Source organism: Bos grunniens, chromosome 19, assembly GCF_055505025.1.
Source record: "Bos grunniens cultivar Pamir isolate PY7600 chromosome 19, Bosgru_T2T1.0, whole genome shotgun sequence".
Lineage (NCBI taxonomy): Eukaryota > Metazoa > Chordata > Mammalia > Artiodactyla > Bovidae > Bos > Bos grunniens.
The window spans coordinates 14,346,012-14,364,252 of record NC_141183.1 but is presented as its reverse complement, the minus strand read 5'-3'; the positions used below and the strand labels follow the sequence as shown (position 1 = coordinate 14,364,252).

General features: G+C 36.8%; 1 protein-coding gene across 38 annotated transcripts in view; it reads right to left on the bottom strand.

The window, feature by feature from the left end:
• BPTF (bromodomain PHD finger transcription factor) overlaps nt 1–18,241 on the bottom strand; it is a 132,947-nt gene that overhangs the window by 65,104 nt on the left and 49,602 nt on the right. For 30 of the 38 annotated variants that reach the window (XM_086356849.1, XM_086356855.1, XM_086356867.1 and 27 more), the window contains exons 3-5: nt 12,137–12,360; nt 6,056–6,265; nt 5,314–5,502 (exon numbers count right to left, since the gene is read on the bottom strand). In XM_086356849.1, the coding sequence (XP_086212975.1) occupies nt 5,314–5,502; nt 6,056–6,265; nt 12,137–12,360 (623 nt within the window). The remainder of the gene's footprint in view (nt 1–5,313; nt 5,503–6,055; nt 6,266–12,136; nt 12,361–18,241) is intronic. The other 8 variants (XM_086356856.1, XM_086356862.1, XM_086356868.1 and 5 more) reach the window with 1 other exon arrangement.

Genomic DNA, 18,241 nt, shown 5'->3' with positions numbered 1-18,241 from the left:
TTCAAGTCTCATGCTATGCTCAGGTAGAGAGGCAGGAGCTTAAGAGGTACTGCACACACTGCTGTGGGAGTGGCAAAAGGGTGCCAAGTGGATGGAAGGGAATTGACGATACCCAGAAAAATTACAGTTGCGACTACTCTTAACCTAGCAATCCCACGTCTATAAATCTATCCCAAAATTCACGGGCAGAAACACTACACTGCTTATTTGCAGAGGTATTCACTGTAGCACTATAATGGCAAAAGACCAGAAAAAGCAAATGCCCATCAATACGGTACTGGCTGAATAAAAGATGGAACATACAGTAAAATACCATGTACCATAACAAGGACTGAGGGGATCATTATATCCACATACAAACTGATCTCAAGATTAAATGTATAAAGAAATACGCATAAGAGCACTTAGAGTATGCCAACATCATGTAAGAAAAGGAGAGTAATATGAATTTATGGATATATTTTTCCTTTCTATACCAAAAAAAAAAATCACTAACGAAAAATTAATAAAAATGGCTACCTATAAGGGAAAGGAAGGACATGGTTACCTACAGAGGGAAGGAATGAAAGTGAAAATTCTCTGAACAGATATAGTTACACACAGCTGGACTTTGGAATCACATAAATGTTTTGTATTTAGTTAGAAATGCAACCCCTAAAAAGTGAAAACCAATGGAAACAAAAAAAGTCTAACTGTGCATCAAGTTGTTGGCATAACTGCACAGAGAAAAAAATCATTTCAAGTGACTTTGGAATACAGAATTTTGACTATACAGTCTTACTGGAAATATGGTACAAAGATGAAAAGCTGAAAAAACCTTAAATGCCATTACGAAATCTTACTGTGAGCAGTAACATTGGTATTATGAAATTCTATGCTGTTTAAAACATTTCTTTGTATTACTGTTATAAATGCATATCAGTATATTGATAATTATAATGTAATAATAATATATAATTATTAAGTAACATCTGAATCAGGATAAAGCAAATATATAATTAAGCTACTGTTGTTAGGAACTAAGCCACTCAGTATAAAGAAAAAGATACAAGTGTTAAAAAAAAACAACTATGCAATCATCAATCTGAATTTGAAATGTCAACGTGAATTGGTCTTTTTCTTTTCTGAAATATGTATTTCCTAACACTACCCACCAAAAAATCCTACAGAGAGTGTACATTATAAAAGAATAGGCAATCAATCCTATCCCCAGATATTTTGATCCTGAAAAGACTGAGCTCAGAATTTATCTGTTTAAACTTTCAAGGTGCTAATGAGCTGAGGACTCCTGTAACTCATAACACACAGCACTTTTGTTAACTTGTCCCAAGTTAATGTCCCAAGTTAATTCCCAAGTTCTCCTCCATTTCAGTTTAGAATTCTGACTTTGTTTTTCAATGGTTCTAGAACTCTTGACCACTTTACTTCATTAGGCTATAAGATTAAAGAAATCTCAAGCATTTGCTTTAAGACACCACAAAGGTGGTTTATTACCCACCAATTGTCCTCTCCTTCAACCAGACTAGAAACTAAAACCAAACATGTTAAAAAAAAAAAAGAAACAAAAGAGTAACATTTTGCTGCAGAACCTCCAAAAGCTATTATTAATCAACTCAATGAGGTAAACCCATAATACATCAGTTCAGCATCCAGTATCAGCAGCCTCTTCTATCCACTAATTTCCTGATAATAAAATCAAAACCTAAAGCAAAGTACTATCTTTATCCCAAAAGAAACAGATTAAATAAAATGTTCTTATTATTCAACTTTATAGTTGCTAGAGTTCCAATATGTCTACGGAAACATTTTCAAAGCAGTTTACATAGTTATGGATATAAAGCCAGTTTTATCTATTGCTACTATCTTCTTAGTCCCAGGCATTAAATCTAGAGGCATAACTTAAATAAAAACAAATGCTGTCTGCATTATAGATTTGAATACAAATTCTCTGTAGTACATTTGAGGTTAAGATACTAGAAAGACATGCCCCTCTCTTCTCTTATAAACTGAAAAAATTGACACTCTGGTATAAAAAGTTTCTAATCTAAAATCCAGAACAAAAGTATAACTCTGAAATTGAGCTTTTTGTTAACTACAAAGGAGTTATGCTGAATAATAAACAGTATACTTGCTATAAGGCATCATTTTTGGCAACATAACCATTTTCATGAGCTGAAGTGAAATGTTTGGAGTAGAGATGCGGGGTGGAGGGTGGGGGCAGGGCGGTGGCGGGAGGATCTGAGGAATAGATATTCAGAGATTAACTTTTTAAAGTGATGTCTACAAACCTCTCTCAAAATACAGTCCAAACCTCAGATTAAACTTCAGTCTCAGCTACATAAAATCTTTCTAATCACTGACCATACCCAACTTGAAATCATGAAATCTGTCCATTTTTCTTATGTTTCATGCCTTTAGTTTTTAGATCACAGATTTGTAATTCTTCCTTTGCATAATGTCATCTAGCGTAAGACAATGACAGTGCTGACAAGACGTGACAAAATACAGCTGGAAATAAATAAATATACATACGCATATATCTATATATTTATGTGTATGTATGTATTTCTAAAAAATTCTAAAGTAGATGTATTTAAAGAGTTTAAATTCTCAGGTTATTTTTAAGTATCTTTCTATTCTAGAAAAGATATCCAATACAAATGCTAATCAAAAGAAAGCTACTGTATTTAGTAACATTATTAACAATAAAGGGTATTTCACAAAGATAAAGTTAATTCAACAATAAAAATTATGTGCACCTAATAACAGGCTCAAACTATATAATGCAAAACTAAAAACATTTGAAAGATAAAAAGGCAACACATTAAAAAAAGTAACTTAAAAGTATCTTGCAGAGAGGGAAGGAAATAGCAAAAACACAGACATGAACAACACAATTGAAAACCCTGACCTAACTGTTCTGTACAGTACCCCAAAACTAAAAATATATGTCTCAAGTGCATATTGGAGGAGGAAATGGCAATCCACTCCAGCATTCTTGCCTGGAGAACCGTGGACAGAGGAGCCTGGCGGGTTACAGTCCAGGGTGTTGCAAAGAGCCTGAGTGACACGACAGAGTGTCTAACACCTGACTGAGTGAGTAACACTTTCTTTCAAGTGTATAGGAGATAGTTTATCAATATTAACCAAATGTTGGGACCACAAAACAAGCCTCAGCAAATCTTAAATCATGCACAGAATGTTCTCTGACTCCAGTTTGTCAAACCAGAAATCAATAACAAAAATATAACTAGCAAATCTCTAAATGTCTGGGTGCTAAACAACAGATTTATAAATAAGCAATGGATTAAAAAAATATATAACAGAAATCAGAAAGTATTTTAAACTGAATGATAAAGACAAAATAACATATTAAAGTTAGTGAAATGAAGCTACAGCAGTATACAGAGGGAAATGTATAGCCTTGATGACAGCAAGTTATAAAAGCATCCATTAAGTGAGAAGAAAAAATTTTAATAAAGAGTGTATGAGAAACTTTTGGAGGTGACAGATGTTTATGCCACAGATTACAGTGATGGTTTCACAGGTACATCTTTATCTCCAAACTCATCAAGTTGTACACATTAAATATGTACGGCTTTTTGTGTATCAATTGTAACTCAATAGAATGGTTAACAGGGAAAAAAGGCAGGGAGAAATAACTCACAAGAATGAAAAGAAATTAAAAGGAATCCCAAAGTTATTTTTTTAAAAGACTCATAAAAATTAATAGTCTCATGAAATGATTAACCAATTTCTGGATTGAAAAAAGGGAACATCACTACAGATGCTATAGACACTTAAAAACAGTTATCATGTCAGTAAAATTTAAAATTTAAATGAAATGGTATATTCTTAGAAAAATAAAACTTAAGAAAATTGACACAAGAAATCAACAGAAAACATGAATACTTCACTATCTGCCAAAGAAATGAAATCTACAATAACTTTCCCACAATGAAAACTCCAGGACCAAAAGACTTTAGCAAACATTTAAGGAATAAACAACACCCACCCACAGAAACCCTTGCAGACAAAAGGAAAAGTGGGAAATTGTAAAATAAAAATTCATTTTATAAGGCCAATGTAATCTCGGCATCAAATCCTGACATAGACATTATCAGAAAAGGAGAACTACATGTCAATTTCATTCATGAAAGCTGATGCAAAAATTCTAAAATATTAAAAATGGAATGCAACAATATTTAAGAACAAAAATATGTCACAACAAAGTTGTATTTATTCCAGGAATATGAGATTGGGTCAACATTATTTAAAAAATCAATGTAGAAACTTTTGCTTCCAGTCAGGACAGAGAAGAGGGACTGAACCTAGCCCAGTCTATGCAATAACCACAGACAAAAAAAGAAACCACGTCATGGAAAATGAACAAAAGAACTGATAGGCACTTCAAAACAGAAGGTATCCAAACGACACACACACACAGAAGCACGTGTGCGCACAGTCACACGTACATGCACACACACACTAAAGGAGTTCAACATCCTTAGTCACCAGGGAACTGCAAGTTCAAATCACAATAAGCCATCCCTACATTTCCACCAGAAGGACTACAAAAGAACTCTTTCAGGGTTTCCATCACAGTATTAACTACAATTACTGACTTTCCATAGGATCACCAGTATTTTCTTGTTTTGCTCATCTAATTTTCTAATTTGCCTTCTTAAAAAAATACATTAAAAAAAATACATCAAGCTCCTATGATAAAATTTTTTCTTTTTTAAAAAAGGCAAAAGGAAAGGCATAACAACATTCTTGATGTGATATAACTTACTCTGAGTATTAATTTTAATAAGCTTAAAGTATTACTGGTTAACTCACATTTTCATATCAAAATACATGACAATGGTTTTCTATTACAATATTATGGTTTGAAATGTTGTTAAAAAGAAACTTACATGACCACATGCAAACATAAAATTAATCTGTTAGTACATACAGAACTGGAACGGTCAAATCATTCAACACTGAGCCATTAGCATGTGAGTACTTAAAACCAAAATATCTGCCACTATGGTCTGGTGATAAAATATACAAATAAGTCTATTAAACAAAAACAGCTAAATGAACTTTAAAAAAGCATGAAGATTATGATGAGTTTCAAGCACTAAATGCAGGAACATCTGTCAAACTCCCAATGTTAGGTGACAATTTAGTGGTCAGGGATGGCACTGATGTAAGCAAGCAGCATGATGAACACATACTTTAAGGTTTTAGGTGACATTCAGCTCTCACTACTCAAGGGAAGGACTTCCCCCCATTACAGAGGCATTGATACACTGCCCTCTGTACCTGGCACGTCCTGGGGGAGCTCAGATGCCACCTTCTTCTCTGCCATGTTGCTGCTATCGTGGGTTTCTGAGACACACCCCATGGGACTCCTCCCTTCAGAGGGAACAGTCTCTTCGGAAGAAGCATTTGTTGTGTTGTCGCCAAGATTTGCTGACACAGAGTTACCTTTATCCCCAACTTCTGTTGGCTCTACAGTAAAATGCACAACAAAACTTTAACGATACCCTTTAAAATTGCTCGAGGACAAATGGCCACATTCAGTCATCTACTGAAAATGAATGAGCACCAAAAAACCTGGCTTCTATTCAATGGCCATACTGAAGCAATTAGATTCTGGGATATTTTTGCAGCAGGTAATCCAAAGGGTATTTAAGAATATTTGGTATTATTAAGAATGTTTAAGTAGTCAACATAAGAAGGAACATTTTTTATCACCCAAAAGTGTATATTCTGATAGAAAAACAGTGATTTTTCACCAACAAATCTCATAGGGAAATCGTACCTTATTAAGAAGTATAGAGATGTGGATATAAAATCATAGCAAATCCACCAATATATAAAACTCATTACAATGGTTATACATGTTATAAGGAGGAAGGATATACTAATCTCTTTAGAAATGTAAAATTAAATAGTTGTTTGTAATAAAAAAAAAACACCTCATTTTCATTTTGCAAGTAAAATTGGAGATTTCCTAAATAACACTGATGAAATATTCTTTTTAACCAAGTAATGTCTTTACCCTCAGATTTTCCTTGCTCGGGATCGACGTCATCTGGTGTTTTGTCATCACTGTCTTTTTCAACAATCTGGTCTTCAAATTCCTCTCTGCTTTTCTCAGCATCTTTGGAGTTACTAGTCTCAGTCTCATTCTTGTCCTTGTCTATTTCTTCTGGGCTTTTAACAATATCAATGTCTCCCTTTTTGGCTCTTATGGATTCCAAAATTTCTTCTATAATAAAACAAATAAAAAATTGTGTTTCTATATTACCAAGTATAAGGTACTACAAGTGTTACTTAAGAGTTTCAATACAAGCTATTAAAAGATAAATTTGTTAAACGCATTAAGAACTCTGAAACAAGGATCGAGATTACCAGTAACAGTTTGATACCTAAGAGAACTTGACCAATTTGGTTATCTTCACAGCTAGAAAACAGTCTTTTAAAATTGAGATTGCTACAGATTACTGTAATATCCTCTGCCATATAAGAAAAACTGTAAGCTGACACAGACCCACAGTCTGTGCAGTGTGGTACGGTGACAAAAACCTAGAGACCCATGACCTAGTACAGACCTGCCTTAACTGCGTGAGCTGGGCAGGCTACTTAACCTTCGGTCCTCCACCGTAAAATAAGAAAACAAAGGCCCATTAAACATTTCTATCTGAAATCCCATAGCTTTCTGAACGTCACTAACGCCTAATGGCTCTAATTTCCTCTCAACCTTGGTGCAGTGAGACCATAACACGGGTGCAGACCACAAGGAACAGCAACACAGATCCCTGGATACTGACGTTCTTTACATCATAATACAACACTATCGTGTTTTACTTTGCTGCTCAAACTGGTCCAGCTTTTGGCCACTGGGAGCTTTTCCAGGGGAGTCCTGTATCCTTTAAACACACTTCCCTTCCCTCCTTCCTTACTTTCCAACACTACAAGATGCTCCAGGCTCACCTTGGGTGTTCTCTGTCCCAGCCCTAGAATATACCACCTCTCAAGGAATCTTGACTTTTTTTAAACTGGAGAAAGAGATTTAGAAGTCGTGATCTAGGCACTATGTGTTCTTCTTACTAGTGGGGTGTCACTGCTTCTCTCCTCACCACAGACCCAGGGAATGTATATACGTATATTAACCTACGTATATATACATCTTAATTATTTCTGTATCTGTCTGTGTGTAGCGGGGAGTACGTGTGTGGTTCATTCAAGCATGGATCTGCTGTTTTTTTGTAAATTCACTGTCTGACAGAAGTTGCTTTCATTACAATTTATCTATTTATTTGGTTAACCCTATTATTCACAGTAAACCAGTTTCAGAATTGCTAAACTGTACTCCCATGAGAAATAGTGTTTGTGAACAAGAAGAAACATTAACGCCAAAGCTGGGCACCCATGGTACCTCTTTTGGGATTTTTAAATTTCTTTGTTTACATTTCCTTTCTTTAAATGTTCTCTACCTTCATTTTCATCCGTGTTTCCTAAATTGTAGGTTTCCTAGGATTAGAAAAACCTTGTAAAGTCATCACTGAAAAACACTGACCTCTCTGCTTAAAAGATTATCTTTGAGATGGCTGGAGTTAATTCCTTACTCTCTTTCTCTCACCTTCGCTGCTCCTAAATCCTATAAGAATTCTAAGTCAGTGATTATAGAAACATCTAAGTCAGCTATAGGACAATTTCAAACAGAAGAAATTCTAATACATATATTTTCCGTCTTCACCATCACCCCAGGATCCTTTTTTTACATCATTTCCTTATATCCTGTTACCTATCTATACATCTACACTGCTTTCAGTTCCTATTAACCCTAATGCATTTACTTGCGCTATATACACTAAACAATGGAAGTATCTCAATTACTGTGAAAAGAACTTTTTATTTGGAAAAAAAATTTATTCACCAATTACCTGCTTTTCTTAGAGCCATATTATTTCTTACTTTAAAATATAGCTCCATCCTGATCAAACTGTTACACATTCAACCAACTTCCACCCTGCCACATAATGAGGATAGAGTTAAAAAAAAAACAACTATAAATCAGATCACCTAAATTAGGTAGAAAGCACAGGTAGGATGACCAAAGGTCAACCTTTCTATAAAGGTTCTAATTTTAATAGTCTATCCTGTTATCCACTCGATCAAGTATACAAATAATTATCAGTGTATATGTCTGTATTTTCAGCTCAAGACCTACAGTACTCACAGCCTTAAAAGAAACACACCAAAAAAGTGGGGAGGGGAAAAAAAAAACATTAAGGGGGTGACAGAAGAAATAATTGGTCTAGGTTGTATCTGATCTGTAATAAATATGCATCCTCAATAAACATGTATAGTAGTCTATACTTTGCAGGAATATTTCAAAATTAAATAGAATTAACCTACCAAATATTAAAAGTCATCTCCTCTCAGAAAAAAAATTTATTCCAAAAATAAACTTCTTTCAAACAAGCAGAATAAAGCATTACAAAACACAATCACCAAAAGGGTATATGATAAAACAAACTATTTACAGTTACAAATATATAATAAATTTTAGAATCTAGATGGTAGGCTTATGTACTGGATAATTCTTTTAACTTTCTGTATATTTGACAATTTCAAAAATATGAAGGGAAAAAAACAGAAAAAATATTCAGAAAAAAAAAAACCCCACCAAAAAACTGAATTAAACTCTCCTGAAGTGGACATATATGTATATAACAACCAGAGAGATGAAAATGTGAAAGGATTTATGCTATTTGTGAGGTTAAAAAAGAAAAGTCATAAGGATAAGCTGGGATTCTGAGATCATTGATAAGATACTGTAAATTATTCTTGGCTATTTCAGGAGCCCAGTAGTCTGTTTTCTTTAATCTCATAAAACCCCCAATTAAAGAACACCACTAGATATTATTTTAGGTATTTACCTGGACTGGATGCTCCTAAACTATTATAGCCAAGATTTTGGTTCCCAGAGAGAGCAAATAAAGATAATGGTGGCAGATCGGTGTTTTAATAGGAAATTCTTCTATCTGAATGTTTAATTCATTGCCAATACATTCCTTAGAAAGTTGCTGAGAGGATTAAAGGCTTGTATAACATCTAGATGAACACCTGGCCCACAGTAGGTACTCAAAAATGTTAGTTTCCCCTTCTCTTCCCCATCAATTTTCAATTCTTGTGAATCCCTCCACCTTTAGTACCAGGTTGGTTGTACCTTAGCAAAAAAAAGGGGAAGGGGGGAGAAAAAAGAGAAGAAAAATGTCACTTGTTGTCTAGATCTCACCATTAAATTCAAGGTACACTTTACCTTATTTAAATTAAATTCAGCTGTACTAAGAGGGTAGCTGTCCACAAGGTGTGGCCACATATCTCTAAGAATATATTGCACCCTAATGCTCAAAGCTCTATTTCTGATTATTACAAAAGGTTTAACTGATTTTTAAAAGTACATCACAGGCTGAATTACATGAAATATAACATGCTTATTGTAGGAAATTTGAAAAATATAAAACAGAAAGTAACTATAATCCTACTATGCTAATTAGTTATTTTTTAGTGATAAAAGCTGATTATTCACCCAGTTGATTATTCAGAGGAAGAGAATTTAAGTACCTCAATAACCCAGGTACTGTTTTGGCATGGTACCTCATACATTCTCCAATGTGTAGTGCTCCATCACACGGTAATTCAAATGAAAGTAACCAATTCCTCCACAAATTCATTTTCAGTTTGACATTCCCCCCAGTCAGACCACTAAACATTTTAATTATCCATTTCTATATTGGCTTTGTTCTTTACTTAAGATGAGGAAGTGTTACTCGCTCAGTCATGTCCAACTCTTTCGACCCCATGGACTGTAGCTGCCAGGCTCCTCTGTCCATGGAATTCTCCAGGCAAGAATACTGGAGTGGGTAGCTATTCCCTTCTCCAGGGGATTCCTCCTGACCCAGGGATTGAACCTGGGTCTCCTGCACTGCAGGAGTACTCTTCACCGACTGAGCCACCAGGGAAGCCCATGATTAAGATGATACTACTATATATATAATTTTGTACACAGATGAGTTCACTCTAGAAAATATTTCTAATTCAACACCTGATAAAAACACATTCCACATTGCTTTTTAGGGGACAGCATGGCTCATTATTACTATACTAAAAGCTGAGACTGCAAGAGAGTAAAAAGGGATTTGTCAATTGCAATGCTGGGATCCATAAAAGGAAATTAAGAGGGGAAGTAATCCTCTTAATTATATTAGTACAATTATCAACCTCCCCAAAGAATTCTGATGAGTAAAACTTATCTGATGGAAAAAAATACACATTAAAAAAACCCAGATCTGATGATAAAAGATACTTTCAACTACCAGATATGAATAAATATAACTCTTGTTAACTAAATCTACTAGTTTTTGAAGAAGTACAGGGAAGTCCCTGTACTATTTACTTTTTTAAAATGTCATATAATTCATTATTTGTTACAAAGCAGGGAATAAAAATAAAAACACTGAGCAGCAAAATAAATAAGGTAGTAATCAAAATCAGAGAAGGCAATGGCACCCCACTCCAGTACTCTTGCCTGGAAATCCCATGGATGGAGGAGCCTGGTAGGCTGCAGTCCATGGGGTCACAAAGAGATGGACACGACTGAGTGACTTCACCTTCACTTTTCACTTTCATGCATTGGAGAAGGAAATGGCAACCCACTCCAGTGTTCTTGCCTGGAGAATCCCAGGCACGAGGGAGCCTGGTGGGCTGCCGTCTCTGGGGTCACACAGAGTCGGACATGACTGAAGCGACTTAGCAGCAGCAGCAGCAATCAAAATATGACGCAAAGTGTAAAATATATATCCATGAGTCCTGATATACACGACTGAATAAATAAATAAGAATACACAAATCTGTGCAGGAATCCAGATAACGTATGTAGATCAATGCTCCCTCAAGGAGGTGGACTGTGATTCCCGATGGCCTAAGTGGGCTATGCACAGTGACTCTCTCCCCTAAACCATAGTATGGGTGGGAGGAGTAATTTTACAAGAGAGAAACCAGACAAATACTGCCTCAATCAGATGACCCAAGTTAATATCACTGGTGATAAATCATGCTGGTGGCAGGTACTCTGGATAAGATGACGAGGAGGGCACTTCATCTTTGTGGTCTTCCTCCCCAAATACACAACACAAGGCTAACTCTAAGAAGAACACAAGACAAATCCATGTTGAGGGCACTCTTTTAAGTCCCTGGCCAGCAATCCTCAAAACCTGTCCAGGTCATCAATAATAAGGAAAATCTGAAAACCTGTGACATCCTAGAGAGACAGGATGACTAAATAGAGTGTGGTGTCCTGGAAGGGATCATGAGACAGAAAAAGGACGTTAGATAAGAACTGAGGAAATCTGAATAAAGTATAGATATAAGTTATTAAATATATCAACAATGGTTCATTAGTGATGACAAACACACCACACTAATGTGAAAGTCGCTCAGTTGTGTCTGACTCTCTGCGATCCCGTGAACTATACAGTCCATGGAATTTTCCAGGCCAGAATACTGGAGTGGGTAGCCTTTCCCTTCTCCAGGGGATCTTCCCAACCCAGGGATCAAACCCAGGTCTCCTGCATTGCAGGCAGATTCTTCACCAGCTGAGCCAGGATGTAAGATGCTGATAATAAGGGAAGTCTACCGCAGGGTATGCGAAAAACCCTCCATGCTATCTTAGCAACTTTTCTGTAACTCTAAAATTATTCTAAAATTGAGAGTTAAAAAAAAAAAAAAAAGAAGCCAAAGAGTAAATTTTAAAGGAACACCATTTCTCATAATTAAAAACAGGACTCCCTAAAAGGTTTATTAATAAAATTTGTGAATTAAAAAACAAATATAATTTGTGGAATATCAGTAACGAGTAAGACACGGTACCAAACACTAAAATGTACAGGGTCTCTAATTTAAATTAGGATGAACAAGGTTCTATTGGGAAAATATTATAAAGAATTAAAGTAAAATAGTCATACTTGAAAATTTTAATACATTTTTAAATTTTGTAGTTATTTCATACCTAGAGTTTATCTCAAAAAGTAAAATCTAACAAAAAGTAAAATGAGAAGAATTTCCCACTCACCATTAGCTGCCGCCAGAAAGGATTTGTTACTACCCCGAGCTTTATTGGTCAGGTCTTCAGTTATGTCCATGTGCCGGTGGATTTCTTCACGCATTTCTTCTAGAATTTTGCAGAGCTCTGCCTCCCAGTAATCTTTGTCTAGACAGTCAATTAATTCTGCAAGTTGGACCTTTGTGCTGTAGTACCAAATTTTCTTTTCATTTTCATTTTCTGTATCTTCTTCTCTGTTTAAGAAAAAGCACAAAAACACTTTATATGTTAGACATAATGGCACTTATCTGACAATTTTATCTATTCAGTGAAAGTTAAAATACATAACACAAAGACTGCACACTAAAGTTCAATTTATTAACACTTATTCACAAGAGATCGTCAAGTTTCATTCAAATTCAAGGTACTCATTTTACTTGAACTTCTATTTTGATGTCCTAGCCCAACATAGACAGCATATTAAAAAGCAGAGACATTCCTTTGCCAACAAAGGTCCATTTAGTCAAAGCTATGGTTTTTCCAGTGGTCATGTATGGATGTGAGAGTTGGACTATAAAGAAAGCTGAGCGCCGAAGAATTGATGCTTTTGAACTGTGGTGTTGGAGAACTCTTTTGAGAGTCCCCTGGACTGCAAGGAGATCCAATCAGCCCATCCTAAAGGAAATCAGTCCTGAATATTCATTGGAAGGACTGATGCTGAAGCTGAAGCTCCAATACTTTGGCCACCTGATGTGAAGAACTGACTCATTGGAAAAGACCCTGATGCTGGGAGGGATTGGGGGCAGGAGGAGAAGGGGACGACAGAGGATGAGATGGCTGGATGGCATCACCGACTCAATGGACATGAGTTTGAGTAAATTCCGGGAGTTGGCGATGGACAGGGAGGTCCATGGGGTCACAAAGAGTTGGACATGATTGACCAACTGAACTGAACCGAACCTAGCCCACAACAGCTTAGGATAAAATATAGTAAATGTAGATAAATGTAGCTTGTAGTAGTGGGAAGAGAAGAATACAGCAACAAAGAAAGATTTCTAAAAACATGACACTCAGAAATAGGACCTTAAAACTCAGAGTGTGTGAGTACTTGGTGGAGGATGGTCTTGGTGACACTTCAATCAACATTAAGACCATCACTTGTAACAATAGCATGCAGAGAACTTTAAACAGAAATATTTAAACTCTGTTCAGTACCTGACAGGTACAGAGCAGGATCATGTTATACTACAGTTTAGAAACATTTCCACCAAAATGGTGGAAATGCTTTGTTAAATTTTGGTCCTTGAAGGAATCATCTCAATTGAGTGACAACATCTCATCGCTTTCCTTGCCTGTGGACAATCAAAGCTCAAACTGGAAAAGACCAGAGCAGCTTCCTGTCCTGCTTAAATCTTTCTAAAGATGCCATTCACTTGCAATGGAGGCAGACACTTGCACACGAATAGTCACTGATTAAAAACACAAGGCAAATTAATGTCTAGCGCCAGACTTTTAAGAAACATATGTGATGGTAGTTCTTCTCTCATTCAAAAGAATTCAGGATTCCATAGGCATGCATTAATATACAATACTTGTCTTTCTCTTTCTGACTTATTTACTCTGTATAATAGGCTCTAGGTTCATCCACCTCATTAGGACTGACTCAAATGTGCTCCTTTTTTATAGCTGAGCAATATTCCATTGTATATACGTACCACAATTTCTGTATAAGTTCATTGAGGGTGGGACGAATTGAAAGAATAGCACAGAAACACATAATTACCAGATGCAAGACAGACAGCAAGTGGGAATCTGCTGTGTCACACAGGGAGCTCAACTCAGTGCTGTGACGGCCTACAGGGGTGGGATGGAGAGGGAGATGGGAGCGGGGTTCAGGAGGAAGGGGACATATGGACACTCGTGGCTGATTCATGTTGATGTACGCGGAAACCGACACAATATTGTAAAGCAATCATGCTTCAATTAAAAAATTTTTTTTAATCAGGAGTATGTATGAAGTAGCTGACAAGAACAAGTCTAACTTTTCTACTTGCTCAAAGGCAAACTGATGGAGCTGAAAAAAGAGGACTTTAAGAAAGATCTGGCTTTAAATGAGCTCAGTCGCTTATGATATGTGAACGTGGACAAGACACAACCTCTCTGAGTGTCTGAGCCGTTTTATTCACCTCACTGGCACATGGGGATAACAGGACCTGTCTTGAGGGTCACTGTGAGATATTATAAAGCAAATAAAGGTATTCTGATAAGGCATCTTATTAGAGTTAAGTGTTATAGTGCCTGGAACATCATTGACAAGTGCAGTGTTAGTGGCTCAGTCGTGTCCGACTCTTTGCAACCCCATGGACTGTACATCGCCAGGCTCCTCCATCCATGGAATTTTCAAGGCAAGAATACTTGAGTGGATTGCCATTTCCTACTTCAGGGGATCTTCCCGACCCAGGAATCAAATCCAAGTCTCTTGTGTCTTCTGCACTGCAGACGGATTCTTTATTGTCTGAGCCATAATGACCAATAAATAGAAAATATTATTGTTACTAGTAGTAACAATAATAAGGTAAGGTAGTAAATAAATTAAAATGTAGAACTCCAGGAATGAGACATTCAATAGTTTTGAAGAAAGGATATATTAAATCATGGATAAATAAAAGGATATCAAACTTAACAAAAATTTTTAAGAAAAAAGGTTTAATAAAGGGTCCCCGTTACCTAGCTTTGCTTTTTCAAATAGGCATCTACCGACATAGGATCTATATCTCTGATAGAGGCTTTTCACAAAAATCTCTGAAAATCATTTTTTTAAGCTGCTCTGGATTTTACTTTACAATAGGTATTTTTACTGACTTCTTATGACTGAATGAAAACAATGGTCTACTGCAATTTAAAATGCTAAAGATGTCAGAATCTGCTAACGAAAAGATTAACAGGGAATGCCCTGGTGGTCCAGTCACTAGGACCCTGTGCTTCCACTGCTGAGGACCCAGGTTGAATCCCTGGTTGGGGAACTAGGTGCACACAAGCCATGGGACATAGCCAAAAATAAATAAATAAAAAGCTTTCCAAAGGCAATACCATAACAAAAACATTCTCAGGTGGCTCAGTGGTAAGAATTCACCTGCCAAAGCAGGAGACACAGGTTCAATCCCTGGGTCAGGAAGAGCCTGTGGAGTTGGAAATGGTTACCTGCTCCAGTATTTTTGCCTGGGAAATCCCATGGACAGAGAAGCCTAGTGGCTTACAGTCCATGGGGTTGCAGAGAGTCAGACACGAATGAGTGACTTAGCACGCACACACATCAAATCAGAAAGGACACAGCAAGCTTGGACCAAGCACAAGAGTTACGGGACAACCTAATCATTTTCTAAGAAACCAATCTGAAGGAGTTTTCCTCTGTTATAAATTTTATTCCTCTGTTATCAAATTTTTTTCTTACCTGTTTGCTTTTTTCTCGATACAGAAATATCTACAAATTTCAATGGAACAAGAAAAATAGTCTACATAAAAACATTCTGGGGGTAGAAATACAATTTACGAGCATAAGAATGAGATGAGAACAAACTTAAGCAACTCACAAGCTACTCAAAGGGTCCCTATCGGATGACTAAATCAGCCCATGCCGGCATTTGCAGAGTTTCCATCTTAACAGAGAACACTTAATTTTCATCTTAAGAGAGAATTCACAACTTTGTAACAGTGGCAGTCCATTCTAGATTGAAACCGCTATTAAAAAGCTTTTTCCCTTTTAAGAGAAGACACACATACCTAGTATTTCCATCAACCCATTCTGCTAGAATTCTCTGAAATGAATCTAACACCTCCTCCACACAGTCCTTCAACTCTTTCACATCTATAATTTTACCACTTTTTTCTTTCCTTTGTATCTTAAATGATAAAATACTTTAATCATTTCTCACACAGCACGTTTTCCAGTTTTCACTACACTGATATTCTTCCCCTAAATGTACACTTTGTCAATGTCCTGCTAAAAATAGCCCTATTTTTTATTCTGCTCATCAAAGATAATACTCAACACTTTTTTTTTTTTTTTTCTTCTTGAGGCTGTAGGGAGGATAAATTCATCAAAAGCATAAAGTAGTAAAACTGAATGAACAATAATGGCAAATGCTTTCAAAGAAAAGTTGTTTTAATACTGATGTACTTGGGCACATTTACACAATTTAAATAACCAAGATTATTTCTTCTAATTGTAAAGGTGACAACAGCTTTCCTGTAGGAATATACATCAATTTGTAGGTGTATCTGTTTATGGGGTTATAACCTGTTTTCTACAGAAGCTCTGTCTCTGCAATGCTCCTTCTGCACCCCTAAACTGGCCCAGCTTCCGTGAAGTCACTGATCAGCTCAAGGAGCTCACAGGCTGGTGGGGAAGGACAGGCTGGAACGAAAATATTTGCCAAAAATGCAAATTAAGCACAAGTTTCCAGATTCTATGCCTGTGTTTTAAAGTCTGTTTGGCTTCTACTTAGGCAAGATAAGAGGTTAATGACTAACAGTTAAATTTTGAGTTTCATTTCTAAACAAACCCACAGAAACTAAGAGTAAGGAACGCTAGTGTGGTGGGTTGACTAGTACCCCACAGAGATGCGTGTCCACCTGAGACCACAGAACGTGACCTTATTTGGAAATACAGTCTTTGCACCTGTAATTATCTAGGGATCTTGAGATGAAATCATCCTGGATTTGGGTGAGCCCTAAATCAAATGACTGCTATCCTTGAAAGAGGAGAAGATTCGAAGAGACACATGGAGAAGGTGATGTGAAGATAGAGGCAGAAATCTGAGTGATGTGCCAGTCTGTAAGCTGGGAAATGCCAAGGGCAGCCAGCAACCACCCAGAAGCTAGGAGAAAGGCGAAAGAAACAATCCTGCTGACGTGGATTTCAAACTCTCAGCCCCAGAATCGTGACAGAATAAATTCCTGTTGCTTTAAACAACTCAACTTATGTCAATAGGTTACGGCAGCCCTAGGGAACCAAAACAGATCTGGATACTGGGAAATCAAAGTCCTGCTGGAACAAATACCTAAAAATGTGGAAGCAGCTTAGGAACTGGGTAATGGGAAAAGGCTGGAAGAATCTTGGGCCACTTGACAGAAAAGGCCTATCTTAAAAACACAGAGGTTGGCAGAAACTGGAATTGTGCTACCATAAGCCAAGGAACACCTCAGGTACCAGAAGATGGAAAAGGCAAACAAAGGATTCCTTCTTAGCGCCTCTGGAGGGAGCACAGCCCCACAGACACCTTGATTTTAGACTTCTAGCCTCCACAACGATTAGAATGTGAATTTCTCACTATACTTTGTTACAGCCGTCCGAGCAAACTAATGCAGCTCAAGATTCAGAGACCAAAGGCAGCCCAAGCAGGTTAAGAGCACACATTCTGGGTTAGAATGCCTGGGACTGAATTCTGATTCTGCCACTTGCTAGAAGTATCATACCGGATAAATTATTTAACCTTGCGATGCCTCAACTTCTCCATCTGTAAAATGGGAGTGACAGTATTTATATATCAAAATGCTGCTGTGAGGATTAAATAAATTAAAAATGTAAAGTGCTTCAAACACTGACAGCATACAGTAGGTGCAGTATGCAGGGTTGCTACTATTTTGATCATCTTATGAAGTATATGATATCTACCTTAAAACAAATAATTAAAGTGGAGTGTGGGTTTTTTTTTTTTTTTTAAAGTTGTCTCAGGGTGCAAGTGGGAGAGAATTTCAGGGGGAAAGCTCTAGGAAATGGCATATATAGGCTGACTTGAAAGATAAGTTAGTAGAAAGGCTTTGAGTTTTTTTGTTTGCCTGGGTGCTTTTTATTTATTTTGTTTTGGGTGGTGGGAAGCAAGAGAATAGGGCTTCCCCGGTGGCTCACGGGTAAAGAATCTGCAATGTAGGAGGCGCAGGTTCAATCCCTGGGTCAGAAGATTCCCTACAGAAGGAAATGGGAACCCACTCCAGTATTCTTGTCTGGAGAATTCCATGAACAGAGGAGCCTGGCAGGAAGCAGCCCATGGGGTCACAAGAGAGTCAGACAGGACTTAGTGACTGAACAACAACAAAGTTAGAGAATATACAAAACTAGAGATCTACAAACTTTCT